Source organism: Anolis sagrei, chromosome 3 (assembly GCF_037176765.1).
Source record: "Anolis sagrei isolate rAnoSag1 chromosome 3, rAnoSag1.mat, whole genome shotgun sequence".
Lineage (NCBI taxonomy): Eukaryota > Metazoa > Chordata > Lepidosauria > Squamata > Dactyloidae > Anolis > Anolis sagrei.
Genome location: NC_090023.1, coordinates 19,977,084 through 19,993,865, shown reverse-complemented (window position 1 = coordinate 19,993,865; position 16,782 = coordinate 19,977,084). Strand labels below are relative to the sequence as shown.

Below are 16,782 nucleotides of genomic sequence, written 5' to 3'. Positions count from 1 at the left end.
CAAGGGTCTGGAGAACAAGCCCTATGAGGAGCGGCTTAGGGAACTGGGCATGTTTAGCCTGAAGAAGAGAAGGCTGAGAGGAGATATGATAGCCATGTATAAATATGTGAGAGGAAGCCACAGGGAGGAGGGAGCAAGCTTGTTTTCTGCTTCCTTGGAGACTAGGACGCGGAACAATGGCTTCAAACTACAAGAGAGGAGATTCCATCTGAACATTAGGAAGAACTTCCTGACTGTGAGAGCCGTTCAGCAGTGGAACTCTCTGCCCCGGAGTGTGGTGGAGGCTCCTTCTTTGGAAACTTTTAAGCAGAGGCTGGATGGCCATTTGTCAGGGGTGATTTGAATGCAATATTCCTGCTTCTTGGCAGGGGGTTGGACTGGATGGCCCAAGAGGTCTCTTCCAACTCTTTGATTCTATGATTCTATGATCAGAAATGTTAATTTTTTTAATAATGTAAGCACATACCTAAATTTTTGTTTTACGTACTTTTGAAGATCAAATTAGGTAGGTGACGTCAACTCTATCCATAATTCTTTGAAGCTCCTTCCAATTTATCTTACTTCTAAGTAAATCTGCATAAAATCAGTTGTGGTTTGCCCTGGTAAGTTGCATTGTGCTTATTAGTCTTTTATTTTGCTTTGCTGCAATAGGATTTACTTTCCTTCCACCATGTACATTTGATCCCAAACTATTAAAGATGACGACTGCAGCAAGACCAACATTTGAACCTGCGAGAGGAGGGAGAGGGAAAGGAGAAGGTGATTTAAGTCAGCTCTCCAAACAATATTCCAGCAGAGATCTACCTTCTCATACTAAAATCAAATACAGGTAAGAGGCTGTTAACATTTCTTAGGGAAATTTATTTTCGCAGTAATGCTTATTTTGCAGTATATAATTTCCTCCCAAGGTGTGTAAGTAACCATATATCCAATCCAGTGACAGGTTCCAATAGTTATTGAAGAAAGTTCTGACAGCAGACAGGCTTTTTTTTTCTGGCTGCTTATGTTCTCCAAATGCCATATATGTTAGCTTTCACAAGTCAATAAAAAGTGGAATACTAATAACATATATGGAAGTTTAGTTTTCCCGGATGTTGCAGAATATCTTCTATTCAAAGACTTTCATTGGTGTTTAATAAAGACCATATATCTGCTATGACCAAGGAATACCAGCGTCCAATGTCAATTAGACCTAGCAGGTTCTAGGGAAAAAGTCCCTTACATTTTGGCAGATATGGTCTTTTTCCCTCTGTCCCTCATGTTTGCTGTATTATAATAATAAAAGTGGATGGACTAATCATTTTTCCTGCCAAGAAAGGTTTGAGAGATACATTTCCTCTTAAGGGAATTTTTTGTATTTAATTCTCATTTTTAAAAACTGACATTTTATTGTAGGGTTTTAATTATGATGATGATGATGATTATAATAAGTATATGAGATGCTTAGGACTTCAAGAATGAAGCTGGGGATAATATTTTGTTGTAAAAATAGTATTCAGTTTAGGTGAGATTTGTAAGAGATGCTTTCCATCTTCTGCTCTTGGCTGTTGTGCAGTACCAATAATTTCTCTGTTTCAGACAAACAAATCAGGATGCCCCTGAAGAGGTGCGCAACCGTGACTTCAGGAGGGAACTGGAGGAGCGTGAACGCGTTGCTGTAAGAGAGAAGAACAGAGATAGGCCAGCACGAGGTCTGTGTTGTGTTAGTCAATCATTGTTGCCTTTTGTAAGTTCAAGTGAGGTATATATCAGATTGTGGATTATGAATGGCTCAGGTTTCAATATGTCTTATATGTTTGATTTTATGTATATAATGATTTTAATTCATAGTTATATGTTATTGATTTAGATACTTTATATATTGCTTTTATATGTATGCTTGGCATTGAATTTCTGCCATTTATTGTACACCACTTTGAGTCCCCCCAGGGGTGAGAAAAATGGTATAGAAACGCAATAAACAAATAAATAAATTAATACTGTGACCATGGTGTTGTAGGTCCAGTGGATATGATGGCAGCAAAGAAAATGCTGGAGAGTTTTGGGAATCTTTTAATTTCTTGTCTAAAGGCAAGACTTAATGTTTAGAGCACCAATTTATTGTGGACTTTTCCCCTAGGAAAGGGTCACATTCCTTATGGTCAGTTTAGGTGATGTACAAAAACAAGAGCTGAGAATAGGCAACCCTGCCTTTCACCTGATGAACTGGTGAGGATGAATGGATTATGTGCAGAGGCTTTGAATTTAGGCTAATAACCATGGGTTCCTTTGCCCCACTTTAGTGTGATTAGGGCCATTGGGAAATCCAAAAGCAATTGATCCTAGAGATAGATGCTGGCCTACAGGCTTATCAATAGTAACCTGCCTGTAAAAGGTAAAAGTAAAGGTTTCGCCTGACATTAAGTCTAGTTGTGTCCAGCTCTGGGGGTGATGCTCATCTCAGTTTCTAAGCTGAAAAGCCGCCGTTGTCCATAGGCACCTCCATGGCCATCATGACTGCACTGAGCGCCGTTACCTTCCAGTCAAGGTGGTATCTATTGATCTACTCACATTTACATGTTTTCAAACTGCTAGGTTGGCAGAAGCTGGGCCTAACAGCAGACTCTCACCCTGCTCCCTGGATTCGAACTGCCAAACTTTCAGCCAGGAAGTTCAGCAGCTCAGCAGTTTAACTTGCTGCGCCACCTGTCTGTAGCATATAATTGTCTACAAAAAATGAGGTGTAAATTTAATGTAGTCACTTTTTTTGTACAGGATCAAAATATTTACATACACTTGTCTGTTTTGGTGCTGAGATTAGTAAACTTGTATTTTTAGTATTGTTATTGAAGTAACATCAGCATAGATGACACCGTGTTTCAATCTTTTTTCATTCATTGTGTTTCATTGGATTCTTACAATGTTTCCTGCATTTCTCCTACAGAACATACAACTTCTTCTTCAGTGTCTAAGAAACCCCGATTAGATCAGATCCCTGCAGCTAACCTGGATGCAGATGATCCTCTGACTGATGTATGTATTCTCAGTTGCTGGAGAAATGTGCCTCAGCACACAGAAAGCATCATTATGTCTAATAATTTATCAGTCACAAAATCTGGAGAAGCTACTTTTCCAGAAATTCTCAGTCACTGCCCAGTGGCAGAAATGGCTGGGGAACTCTGGAAGTTGTGGTTCAGAAAAAAACACTGTTTTCTCTGAATATCTAGCATACCAGTTAAGGGCATGTCTCAGATCCTTTCAATGTTGAGAGGAGCTCTCTTTGTATGCACCCTAGGACCTATATTATGTTCATTAGGCCTTTGTAATTGGCAATTAGCTGAGACAAATAATAACCTAAGACGTTGTGTGGTTTCCGGGCTGTATGGCCATGTTCTAGTGCATTTTTCCTGACATTTTGCCTGCATCTGTGGTTGGTATCTTCAAATCCGATGGTAGTAAACCAAGTGGAGTATATATACTTGTGGAATGTCCAGGGTGGGAGAAAAGTGATTGTCAGCTAAACAGATGTAAACGGTGTAATTAAATAGATTTGTGTATGTTGAGTGGGATCCACCTATTACCATGTGAGCAACCATGAGGGTAGCATTGCTGCCTAGAGACATCTTTTGTCTGGGTGGTGTTCAGTAGCCCTTGATTGCTTACTGCCTGGAGACCTCCTGCGTCAGACAGCACCCGGACAGCCCGGAAACCACACAACATCCGAGTGATTCCGGCCATGAAAGCTGCCAACAATACAATAACCTGAGAGTCAGGGATTCATAAGCCTCCTGGTTTGGATATTTGCACTGGGCACTGTCAGTCACATAATTATTCATAGTTACATAGCTGGTGGGCTGCTTGTGATGCAACCCTGGCATTTTTATGACAATTAGTTTTCTTAGGCTTCATCTAAATTGTAAAATATGTGCTGCTGGACCCCACTTTTAACTACCATGGCTCAATCCTATGGAATCAAGAGATGCACAGTTTTACAAGATCTTTAGCCATCACTATGTGCTGATGCCTCCCAGGATTCCATAGCATCGAGCCATGGCAAGTAAAGTGGTGTCAAACTGCATTAATTGTACATTGTAAGTGTGCCCTTAGAGATGATAAAATACATACATTAAATCTATTAATTTTTTTTGTCGTGTCAGGAGCGACTTGAGAAACTGCAAGTCGCTTCTGGTGTGAGAGAACTGGTCGTCTGCAAGGACGTTGCCCAGGGGACACCCGGATGATTTGATGTGGTTTATCATCCTTGTGGGAGGCTTCTCTCATGTCCCCGCATGAGGAGCTGGAGCTGATAGAGGGAGCTCATCCGCCTCTCCCCGGATTCGAACCTGTGACCTGTTGGTCTTCAGTCCTGCTGGTCTTGTTGGTCTGACCTGTTGGTCTTCAGTCCAGGGGTTTAACCCACTGCGCCACCGGGGGCTCCATAACCTTAAAGTAACCATAAAGTGATGGAACCTATTAATGAGCCTGCCAAGCTTCCCATAAAGATTGCACATTTTCTCATAAAATTTTGCATCTCTACCATCCTCAGGATGTTTTTAAGACCAAGAGAAGCCTTATGTATAAACAGGAAGGGAGCTGATAGTGGCATCACTTTACTTTCTGGGTGTAAAAGAGCCCAGAAATTTCACTCCATACATTGTAGGAAGTCTAGCGAGAAAAGGGGGGGGGGGGGGGATTTGAAGATTTTTAAAAAAGTAAAATGACTTGGAGGAAATAGGGTGCATTGTGAAGCTTTGAATGTGATTTTCCTCCTTCTTGGCAGGGGGTTGGACTGGATTGCCCACAAGGTCTCTTCCAACTCTATGATTCTGTGATTCTATCTATGATTCTAAGGTGCCGCTCTCTAAGGTCCACTGAGGAGTGTGTTTGCTATCCTGTTTGTTCATCCTACTCTTTCTATGTCATGAAGCCTCACTTCAGGAAATTACCGATTCAATACGAACATTCTCTTTTCAATGAAGGCTTTCTCAGATTGCTGTTAATTAAGACTTCATTTACACGGTCACTATTTTGCAGAAGGAGCTGCATTATATGGTCAGTGTAGATTTAAATAATCCAGTTCAGCTGAATACTACTACTACTACTCATCATCATCATCATCATAACTTTATTTATATCCCGCCACCATCTCCCAGGAGGAACTCGCGGCAGCTTACTAAAATGCTAGTAGTGCAACAAATACACAAAATGTAATAAAATACATATACATGAACATATAAAAGTAACAATGTAGATTTACATAAACACATTACATAATCAATATCAGTCACATAAAGTGCTAGAGTGATTGAATCACTAGGTCCTCAAGTTATAAACATTAGGAGTTCTAATCATGTTCAAAGGCCTGTTTAAAGAGCCATGTTTTCGGGTTTGTCCGAAAACATTGGAGAGTAGGGGCTAGCCTAATTTCTCTAGGGAGGGTGTTCCAAAGCCGGGGCCACCACCAAGAAGGCTTTTTCTTTCATCCTCATCAACCACGCTTGTGACAGAGGTGGGACCGAGAGGAGGGCTTCCCCAGCATATCTTAAGAATCTTAAGATAGAAGGAGATGCAATCTTGAAGATAGATTGGACTCGAACCTTTTAGGGCTTTGTAGGTGATAACCTGCACTTTTAATTGGGCCTGGAAACTTGCTGGCAGCCAGTGGAGCTGCTTCGATAGGGGTGTGGTATGCTCCCTATAAGTAGCCTCAGTCAGTAATCAGGCTGCCGACCTTTCCACGAATTGCAATTTCTGAGCTTACTTCAAATGCAACCTCAGGTAGAGTGCTTTGCAGTATGCATCCTAGATGTAACTAAGGCGTGGACCACTGTGGCCAAGTTTGGCTTTTTGAGGTACAGTCACAGCTGATGCACAAGTTTTAACTGTGCAAAGGCCCTCTCAGCCACCGCCGACACCTGAGCTTCAAGTGTCAGCGCTTAGTCCAGGAAGACCCTCAGACTGCAGACCTGTATCTTCAGGGGGATTGTAACCCTGTTGAGTACAGATTGCCACCCTATACCCTGATCGGCCTCATGACTGACCAGAAGGACCTCTGTCTTGTCGGTATTAAGCTTCAGTTTGTTGGCCCTCATCTAGTCCATTACAGCTGCCAGGCACCGGTCCAGGATCTGGAAGCTTCCTTGGAATGAGGTGGAAAGGAGTAGTAGAATTGTGTGTCATTTGCATAGAGATGACACCCAACTCCAAAACTCCAGATGACCTCACCATCTACATCGTGTAGATGTTGAAAAGCATGGGAGAGAATAGAACCTTGTGGGACCCCACAGATCAAAGGTCAGGGTTCCGAGCAGGTGTCTCCTGGCATCACCATCTGGGTGCAATCCTCCAGGAAGGAACAGAGCCACTGCAGAGCAGTGCCCCCAAGACCCATTCCAGAGAATGGACCCAGAAGGATACCATGGTCGATGGTATTGAAATTGCATTACATGAGTCTACAGTGAGCATATAATGGTAGTGAAGGTAGGGCTTCAGAAGCTCTGGAAAAGGAGTTATATCTTCCAGGTTTTTTTATGAGGCAAAACACGAGAACCTCCAACTTGTGTGACAGCTTTTTTATGCATTGGGTGACCACATGGGGAATGTAAATTGCATCTATTAATGACTACAGTTTCAAGAGTCCAGTGAGTCACACTCCATGAGGTGTCACATAAGAAGCTCTGACGAAGCTCTTCTGTAATGGACAGGAAATGGAAAGAGAAGGTGACTGTCCTTGCTGTCTTTGTAGGAGGAGGATGAAGATGAAGACTATGACGAAGAGAGTGACGATGATACCGCTGCTCTATTAGCTGAACTGGAAAAGATCAAAAAGGAACGTGCGGAAGAGCAGGCCCGAAAGGTAAATGTGCCAATTAAGTCTTATTGAACAAACTACTTTAAATTGACACAGATGACTGGGTCTTTATATTATAACTTCCACTGGCCTTTAGTTATATAAATTGTATCGTATGGGAATTGTAAGCCAAAAAGGAGGGATGAGATTTCCTGTCCTTGGGGTATTAGATTTTACCTAGTACCATCTCTCTTGAAAGTGAGTTTCCCCTGTTTTGGCCAGACGCTTTTCCCTTTCTGGTTTCCAACGTTCCTTTTAACTAAAACATGGAAGAGTGACTGTTTATTTCTAATAGGCAGAAAAGTATACTTCAGTGGTTCTCAACCTGTGGGTCCCCAGTGTTTTGGCCTTCAACTCCCAGAAATCCCAGCCAGTTTACCAGCTGTTAGGATTTCTGGGAGTTTAAAGCCAAAACATCTGGGGACCCACAGGTTGAGAACCACTGGTGTCCTTTGACACTTGAGTTGAGGCTATTTTGTGGAGCTTGGTTCAGTCTGGGTGTTGATAAGTGCTGAATATATATTTTCACACACTTACTGCTACAACCAAATAGTACACTGTCCATCTTTCTGTGAATACTTTGGTATTTTGTTGTAAGAGGAAATGTGACTGTACAAGCTCAGCCAAGTTCCAGGGCATGTTTAATACTAATCCTAAAACAAGAAACAATCCCGAACTAAAACAAGATGCATATTAGGATTGGAGTCCAGCCTTACCTGGAGTGGATTTAGTTTGCTCTTGTGAGTGTACAAGTTCAGCCATGAGCCAAGTACATTGACCACTTCCTACCCACTGCTCAAATGTCTGTGATTAGAGGATAGTGGGTTGGGCATTGCAATGCCTGGCTTTTGGTTGCGTTGAAGCTGTGCCTGTCTTCCTCTTTATTTTATTTTTCGAAAACAGCGAAATCTGATCTGGTTGTGGTTAGCTCTTTGACTGCTTCATGGAACCAGGGAAGCTTAAATCTTTAATTTTTGAACACATTGCTCCTTACTGTGGATATATAAAGCCAGAATTTCAAAGCTACAGTCCAGTTCTTTGTTTATTATCAGAAAATAAGACAGCTGCACCTTAAAACCGATAACTTCAAGGGAAAACTCTAAATATATTTGGGAAGATGTCCAAAATTGTTTGTGGCTAAGTCCTCAGCTTGCCCTTCATCAGGCTGAGAAAGCATCTGGTCCCTTTTCTATAATCCTAAAAGAAAAAGTACTAGAGTTCATAGAGTTTAGTAACTTCTTCGTCTTCACCTTCCATCCTGATGTTTTTCTCTCTTTCTGTACATAGCTATCAACTACTCAAGAATCTTTCTTGCCTCTCATCTAATCCATTACCCCAGTGTACTTTCTCTTTAGCTACTCAATGCTTTTTCTCTTGTCACAAACAAACCTTGGTACTTTTACTCGTTCTCTAATCTGCCCCTTTTCCCCTTCATGTTGATATTCCTGTCTATCCCAGTATTCTTTCAGTCTTTTCCTTTCTAACTCTCCTTTCCAAGCAACAGAATCTTTTCTCTTTTCTAACTTACTGAAGAGTTTTAGGGTTCTGCAGACAGAAACTCTATTCACACCCAAAACAAATACTTTCTTCCACCTAGTGACTAAAATTGGTACTGCAAGATACAGGTAGATAGGAATTAATTAAAAATCAGTTACCATATATACTCGAGTATAAACCTAGTTTTTCAGCCCCTTTTTTAGGCTGAAAAAGCCCCCTCGGCTTATAGTTGAGTCAAGGTTATTAATTATTTTATTCTATTATTATTCTTATTATTATATTTATTATTTTATTCTATTATTATTCTTATTATTACATTTACATTAGTTTACTCTATTTTTATTATTTTTATTATTTACTCTATTATTACTGTTATTATTACATTTCCATTATTTTACTCTATTATTTTTGGAAGGATACGTAAGCACATTTACATTGAAGAAGGTTAGAATAATGGTTTAATCAGAGTTGGACTATCTTATCTTAAATTCCAGTTTGATGTAATTTAAGAGAAGATTGTATTCAAAAACATTTATTCTACTGATGCCTCAATTAATGTAACTTTATTGGTATCTATTCGAGTCAATACATTTTCCCATTTTTTGTGGTAAAATTAGGTGCCTCATCTTATATTCGGGTTGGCTTATACTCGAGTATTATTTCACTTTAAAAACCAGACATCCCTCAAATGTTGAGCCATCGGGTATTATTTATTTATTATTTATTTATTTATTACGGTCGCTTATACCCCGCCCTTCTCACCCCGGGGGGGACTCAGGGCGGCTTACACAAGCAAGGCACAGTTTAATGCCCGCATTACATGACAACAAAAACACAACATCAGTTAACGACAGCAATTATAGCAGTGATAACAATTAACATCAGCAATAAATTATTATCAAAACAACCATAAAACCTGTAAAAGCAATAAAACAATAAAAGCAATACAAACCTCATTGCTGGTCAGCGTTTAACAGACTCATAGTTTAGGTTGTACTACCACACATTATCGGTCCTATCCATCTGGTTTCTATATCTAACTGTCAGGATGTCCAAAGGCCTGGTCCCATAGCCACGTCTTTACTTTCCTCCTGAAGGCAAGGAGGGATGTAGATGCCCTGATTTCCCCCGGAGTGAGTTCCACAGGTGAGGGGCCACTACTGAGAAGGCTCTGCTCCTCGTCCCCACCAGCCTCACTTGTGATAGCGGTGGGGTCGAAAGCAGGGCCTCCCCAGATGATCTCAAATTCCGGGATGGGACGTAGAGGGAGATACGTTCGGACAGATACGCTGGACCGGAACCGTAAAGGGTTTTGTAGGGTATCTTCAATATACGTGCTAAATTTCTTGTAGTTATTATGCGTACAATTGCACATTCTCTGTTGTTAGTATGGAAGAAACAGGTCTTTTTCTCATCTTGACAGGAACAAGAGCAAAAGGCTGAAGAGGAGAGGATACGGATGGAAAACATCCTGAGTGGAAACCCTTTGCTGAATCTTACTGGCCCTGTGCAGCCTCAAACAAATTTCAAAGTAAAACGGAGGTAGGTTGGTCTTATTTTTGGATCCCTGCAATATACTTCCACCCATTCCCCATTCTTCTACAATTCCAGAGTTATTAAATTGGGTTTTGATCCCATTGTGCAAGGGATTATTTTTAATCTGATTATCTAGTATGTAGAATGAATACAGTCTATCCCAGTGGATCTAAAAAAGGGGGAAGGTTTAGAGATAGAGAATAGTTGCTAAAACCAGAATAGGGGTTAAGGGGAGGCTTATGCATTACCAGATCATAAGTTTGCTTTTTATTTGATGTGACATATTTTATATAATACTTCTATAGAAAGTTTTGCCTTCCACTTTTAGGTACCATTAGGCTAAATGGTATCATCTAGGCATCTGTTCCTGATTTAAATACATTTTGGGTTACTGTGAGTTTTCTGGGCTGTATGATCATGTTTCGGGCTGTATGGCCATGTACCTCACAACCTCTGAGGATGCCTGCCATAGAGTTGGGTGAAATGCCAGGAGAGAATGCTTCTGGAACATGGCCATACAGCCCAGAAAACTCACAGCAACCCAGTGGTTCCAGCCACGAAAGCCTTCGACAACACATTAAATAGATTTTGCTATAAATGTTGTCCTGGAAAGCTTTGGTATAGTCTCTTAAGGTGCCATGAGACTGTTGCAGTAGACTAACATTGGGAGCTCTTTGAAATAATGTGTTCAATTTCATATGTTTGGCCTTATAGTTGGTTGGCTGATTTTAGACCTCAGTATCCAAGGCTGCCATAGAACTCCATGGCTTGGAATTGAACTAGAAAATATCTATACACAAATACCAATATATATCTACTACCATAATGCTGTAGTAATTTTTTTGATTGTATGCTAATGTTTTAATCTTTTGAGTCTCTTTGGGAGAGAGAAAGTGGAGTATAAATTAGGCTTGGGCCAGAATTAGTTTGAATAAAAATGATTTGTAATATTCGGTGGTCCGCTTTATATAATATTCAAAAATAGAATGGGGAAAAGGGATCTGCAAAGCCGGCAAAATGCATTAAAGGAACAGGATTTTATTGGTTCATGGAGAGGAAGGAATTAAGTCTGCAATATACCTGAGCAGGAGCTGAAGCTGCATCCTTTTGGAAAGTTTCCTTGGCTCCTCCTCCAGAGAGGCCCCCTTCTAGGAACTTGCTTTCCCAGCAGCACTTGCATTGAGTGGGCATTGAAAAGTCTCTGAACATGATGGGAGTTGAAGTTTTTCCCTCTCTCTGTTTCTCAGCTAGTAAAGGACCTGGTTGTGTCTATGCTCTGATTGACCTGAGAATGGACACAACCAGCAACTACAATTCCTAGAACTCTCTCTTGCAGTTTGCCCTATTTTTAAAAATGTTATGGTTAAAACTTTTTAAAAAATTAAAAAAAATAGTAGATTGGTGAATTGTTTTGAAACTTGGTAGGCCTGCAGTTGAAAATGGGGTCTAAAACTGAGGTAGGTTTCATGCAGATAGGCCTTAAAATGGCTGAGGATTGAACCTTTAAAGTTTCCCATTGTAGCCAATGGGCTGAATCTTTGCTGAATGAAAACAGCAACACTCCTCTCCATTCGAGTGACTTCCCAATAAACAGAATGAGAGATCCCAACAATGGACCTCAAAATTGCATGCCTTTTGGCCTCTGGTATAAATAAATATAATAATAATAGACTAATGTCTGTCTGCTTCATTCTCATGTTGCATTCTTTTGTTGTTGTTGTTGTTGTTTAGTAAAGCTGATTCACTTCCCTTCTCTTTTCCCTGCTGTTTTTTAAGATGGGATGATGACGTGGTCTTCAAGAACTGTGCAAAAGGAGTTGATGAGATGAAAAAAGATAAAAGGTTTGTCAACGACACACTAAGGTCGGAATTTCACAAAAAGTTTATGGAAAAATACATCAAGTAGTCCTTTCAGCGTTTGTTTTAAGTGCTGCATTGCTAATAGACTCAATGAATCAAGTCATTTTCCCTCCAGAATTTTGTCAACAAGCAGCAGCTCTAACCCAAGGTCACTCATACCATTTTAACTTAATTCCTCAGTTTGAATATTTTGTGGTTCTCTTGTTTCAGCAAGGCCAAGAACGTTTTTTTTATTATTTTCTTCTTGCTATGAATTCGTTTCTCATGCTGTTTCTGTAAATGTTTTGAAATAAATTCATCAAACCGAAGGCTTCTGTGTTTTTCAAATTACTGTTGCAACTAGGAGATACGTAGGAAAGATATTGTGAAAAAGATCATGCACATGGCCTGGTTGTCTGATCTGTATCCTGTATCATTCGAAGGATGGAAGATGAACCAGCCTCTTCTGTCTTTGCTCCTCACAGCAACCAGTGAGTAGGAGTCTTCATTCCTTGGCTGAATCCACTTGCGATATTTGGGCCTCTGGAAATCTTTTAGTTGTCCAGCTGTACTCTGTACTAAATAAAGGCCAGGCAAGATGATTACATTAAACAAAAGCAGGACATGTGAAAGATCTTGGAGCAGTAGTAGACCACATGTTGAATGTAAGCCAACAATGTGATGCAGCAGCTTTAAAAGCCAGTGGAATTTTTGGCTACATCAAAATGATGATGATGATGATGATGGTGATGATGATGTTGGCATACCAGGTGACAGTCACATTGAGGAAAAATAACAGGAAAAACTCAGCCATTAACAGGACCTCAAAATCGAACTGCAAAGGCTCTGGCATAAACCAGTCCAGGTGGTCATCAGCACACTGGGTGCCGTTCCAAAAGATCTTAGCCAGCATTTGGAAACAATAAACATTGACAAAATCACAACCTCACAACCTCTGAGGATGCTTGCCATAAATGCAGGCGAAACATCAGGAGAGAATGCTTCTAGAAGATGGCCATATAGCCAGAAAAACCTACAACAACCCACTATTCACCCACAATTTTTCTTGGTCACTTGGTGGTTTAAATTCACCATTTTTTTTTTGAATTTTGTTAATAAATAGCTTTCATATATTTTCAAATAGACCCTCTTTTATTTCTTCTTTTGCTGATCTTAATTTATAGGTTACCTATATTTATAGGACTATAACCCATATCCTAGTTGACCAATTCTTTATGGATAAGGAGAGGCAGAACTTGAGAACCACAGTAATCTAGGACAGTCTTACCTGAGTAGTGTCTTCCAGATGTATTCAACTACAATTCACCAATTCCGCATGTACTTCTGATTTTATTTCTTTAGGCTGTGCATCAGGTCTGCTCAAAATGGCAAACATTTCAATGTGTTGTTGAAGGCTTTCATGGCCAGAATAACTGGTTTGCTGTTAGTTTTCCGGGCTGTATGGCCACGTTCCAAAAGCACTCTCTCCTGACGTTTCGCCCACATCTATGGCAGGCATTCTCAGAGGTTGCCTGCCATAGATGTGGGCAAAACATCAGGAGATAATGCTTCTGGAACGTGGCCATACAACCCAGAAAACTCACAGCAATCCAGCAGTTTCAGCTTGCATTAGTTACGTCAGGGCACACTCCAGAGTGACTTCCAGATATTTGGGTGTGCTGCAATGCTCCAGTGGGATTCCTTCTCAGGTAATCAGGGCTTGGGATGAGTCACTCTGGACCGTGCCCTGACCTACAAGAAGCACTGCCTGAAGATCAAGCAAAAAGTGGGCGCTATAAATAATATCATATGAAAAATGACTGGCACAACCTGGGGATCACAACCAGACACAGTGAAGACATCTGCCCTTGCGCTATGCTACTCTGCTGCTGAGTATACATGCCCAGTGTGGAACACATCTCACCACGCTAAAACAGTAGATGTGGCTCTTAATGAAACATGCCGCATCATCACGGGGTGTCTGCGCCCTACACCACTGGAGAAATTACACTGTTTAGCCGGTATTGCACCACCTGACATCCGCTGGGAAGTAGCAACCAATAGTGAAAGGACCAAGGCAGTGACATCTCCAGCTCATCCCCTGTTTGAATATCAGCCAGCACGTCAACGACTTAAATCAAGAAATAGTTTTCTAAGATCTACAGAGACACTCGCTGGAACACCCCAGCAAGCGAGAGTCCAAAAGTGGCAGGCTTAAACCCAGAACCTCAATCAATGACTGATACCAAATGAGAGACTCCCCCCTGGACACACAGGAAAACTGGGTGACTTGGAAGGCGCTGAACAGACTGCGCTCTGGCACCATGAGGTGCAGAGCCAACCTTAAGAAATGGGGCTAGAAAGTTGAATCCATGACATGCGAGTGTGGAGAAGAGCAAACCACTGACCACCTGCTGCAATGCAACCTGAACCCTGCCACATGCACAATGGAGAACCTTCTTGTGGCAACACCAGAGGCACTCCAAGTGGCCAGATACTGGTCAAAGGACATTTAATCAACTACCAAGCTTGCAAACTTTGTGTTTTGTTTGTTTGTTTGTTTGTTAAAAAATGCAATGCAACTGTTTGGTCTGCTCCTGACACGATAAATAAATTAGTTATGTCTTTTAGTATGTGAAACTTGTACTGAGATGATTGATACTAAGAAGTGAAATTTCATTTCACAAAGCTTTAAAAATGCATAAGAAGAAAATGTGATGGGAATGGCTGAAAAAAATGACACCCGCCTCTCTCTCTCTCTCTGTGAGTTTCAATGGCTCTTTGGAGGATAATATTAGCAGCCTCTTCTGTATGATTGTAAGAGCTCCTTCCGCACACGCTGTTCTAAGCTTCAATTTTACTTAATTGCACTCTAATCCTTTGCTCTCGCCTATTTTTCCCATCACTAATCCGTGCATTCCCTCGTTGCGCTTCACTAAGCTAGAAGTCCTACTGCCGCCTTTGCTCACAGCTGCAATTAAATTTATTTCCCTTATATTAAAAAAAACCCTCCTGTAATTTTTTCCTTAGTTTAGCCGGTATTGCACCACCTGACATTTGCCGGGAAGTAGCAGCCAATAATGAAAGGATCAAAGCATTGATATCTCCAATCCATCCTCTGTTTGGATATCAACCAGCACGCCAATGACTTAAATTAATTTATTATTTATTTATTTACAGTATTTATATTCCGCCCTTCTCACCCTGCAGAGGACTCAGGGTGGATTACAATGCATATGTACATGGCAAAGATTCAATGCCACTTAGACGTACAACATATATAGATAGACGCAGAGGCAATTTGACATTCCAGCTGTGCCCAAGCTTTTTCTGGCTTCATCAAGGCATGCTGAATTCTGGCTTTATTCTTGCCACTTCACTGTCCATTGTGATACCGAATCCTTTGATGGAGTATTTCCTCATTCTTCTGCATGGTGCTGGAAGGTTTTTATGGAATCGTAAATTAGTTAAATTAGCCTCCCCGCATAAGCGGTACCTACATTTCCTACTTGACAGATGCAACTGTCTTTCGGGCTGCATAGGTCGACAGCAAGCTAGATGAATGGACGGAAGCTCACTCCAACGAGGGCTAGCTTTGAACTCGTGACCTCTTGGTCAGTATTGATTTAATGCAGGGGTCCACAAACTTTTTAAACAGAGGGCCAGGTCACAGTTCCTCAAACTGTTGGAGGGCTGGATTATAATTTGAAAAAAAGAATGAATGAATTCCTATGCACACTGCACATATCTTATTTGTAATGCAAAAAAACCCACTTAAAAACAATACAATAATTAAAATGAATAACAAGTTTGACAAATATAAACTTATTGGTATTTCAATGGGAAGTGTGGGCCTGCTTTTGGCTGATGAGATAAGATTGTTGTTGTTATTGTGTGCTTTCAAATAATTTCAGACTTAGGTTGACCCTGAGCGAGGGCCGGGTAAATGAGCCCGGGCCTTAGTTTGAGGACCCCTGATTTAATGCATCTAGCTCTCAGCTAACTGTGCCATAATTAAGAAATAGCTTTCTAAGATCTACAGAGATACTTGCAGGAACACCTTAGCAAGCCAGAATCCAAAAGGTTAAAAGCCATGTCTGATACCAAATGAGTTACCAGGAGCAAACCAATAATGGGCAACTTGGAAGTCCCTGAATAGACCCAAAAGCGGAGTGGACAAATCAAAAGACAACCTGGCAAAATGGCACTACCTAAAAGAATCCCACACCATGTGTGACTATGGAACAGAATAGACAACTCTGCATCTGTATGCTTGTCCACTATGCCCTGTGTGACGGCACGAGTGACGCCACCTATGTGTAAAACTGTTAGTTGCAAGGTTTAAACTGTTGTATCATGCTTAATCCTGCCCTTTTTACCCTGCTTATGTATAGTTGTATGGATTGGTTGCTTGTAGCTGTTAATCAGTACTGTTTGGCTCCACCTCTTCCTGCAGGAGGGGAGAGCTTCCTTTTTCTTCTTCATTCTGCCATCAGAGTTCATACCACATGGACGTGAGTAAAAGACTTGATTCTAAAGGACCCTGATTTAAGTTACCTCTTAGCATCAGTTCTGAGGTTTTTTACCCCTGGGACTCATGCTTTATGTCCAGATCGTCCTGGATAACATTGAAGAGTTCCCAAGCGCCTTCAAGCCGGTTCTTTTGGCACCAGAGGAAGATCCTGAGTCTTCAAAACATAGGCCATCTGAACTGGGGTTGTGGTTTGCTCCGGCATTCACAGCCATTGAGGAAAGATGAAACTTGGTGAGGCTTCTCAGCTTCAAACCCCTTGGACCCAGGACTAATTGAGACTGTAATGTATGTTTCCTTCACCCCTCTAAAGTTTTCCAGCTCATTGCTTTAAAGAAATGACTTTGTGATAAATAAAACCTATTTTGAGCTATTTACAGCGTTTTGGGTTTTTGGGAGTTCCAGTTTCCTATAGGAGGGCAAGAAGCAATCCCCTGGGGGAAAGATGCCACGTCCATCCCTCCTTTATTGAGAATAATAGCCCCCAGGTGCGACGGCACACCCTGCCTCATGTACAGAGGAAGAATTGTTGAAGGCGACAGACAATGCC

The 16,782-nt window shown here is 41.1% G+C and overlaps 1 protein-coding gene across 1 annotated transcript in view; it reads left to right on the top strand.

The window, feature by feature from the left end:
• Positions 1-12,030, top strand: part of CWC15 (CWC15 spliceosome associated protein homolog) — a 12,920-nt gene extending 890 nt beyond the window's left edge. The window contains exons 2-7 of the mRNA XM_060771091.2: positions 652-829; positions 1,579-1,691; positions 2,924-3,012; positions 6,725-6,835; positions 9,750-9,868; positions 11,639-12,030. Coding sequence (XP_060627074.1) covers positions 699-829; positions 1,579-1,691; positions 2,924-3,012; positions 6,725-6,835; positions 9,750-9,868; positions 11,639-11,768 — 693 coding nt within the window. The 5' untranslated portion in view covers positions 652-698 and the 3' untranslated portion in view covers positions 11,769-12,030. The remainder of the gene's footprint in view (positions 1-651; positions 830-1,578; positions 1,692-2,923; positions 3,013-6,724; positions 6,836-9,749; positions 9,869-11,638) is intronic.
• Positions 12,031-16,782: the final 4,752 nt, after the last annotated feature.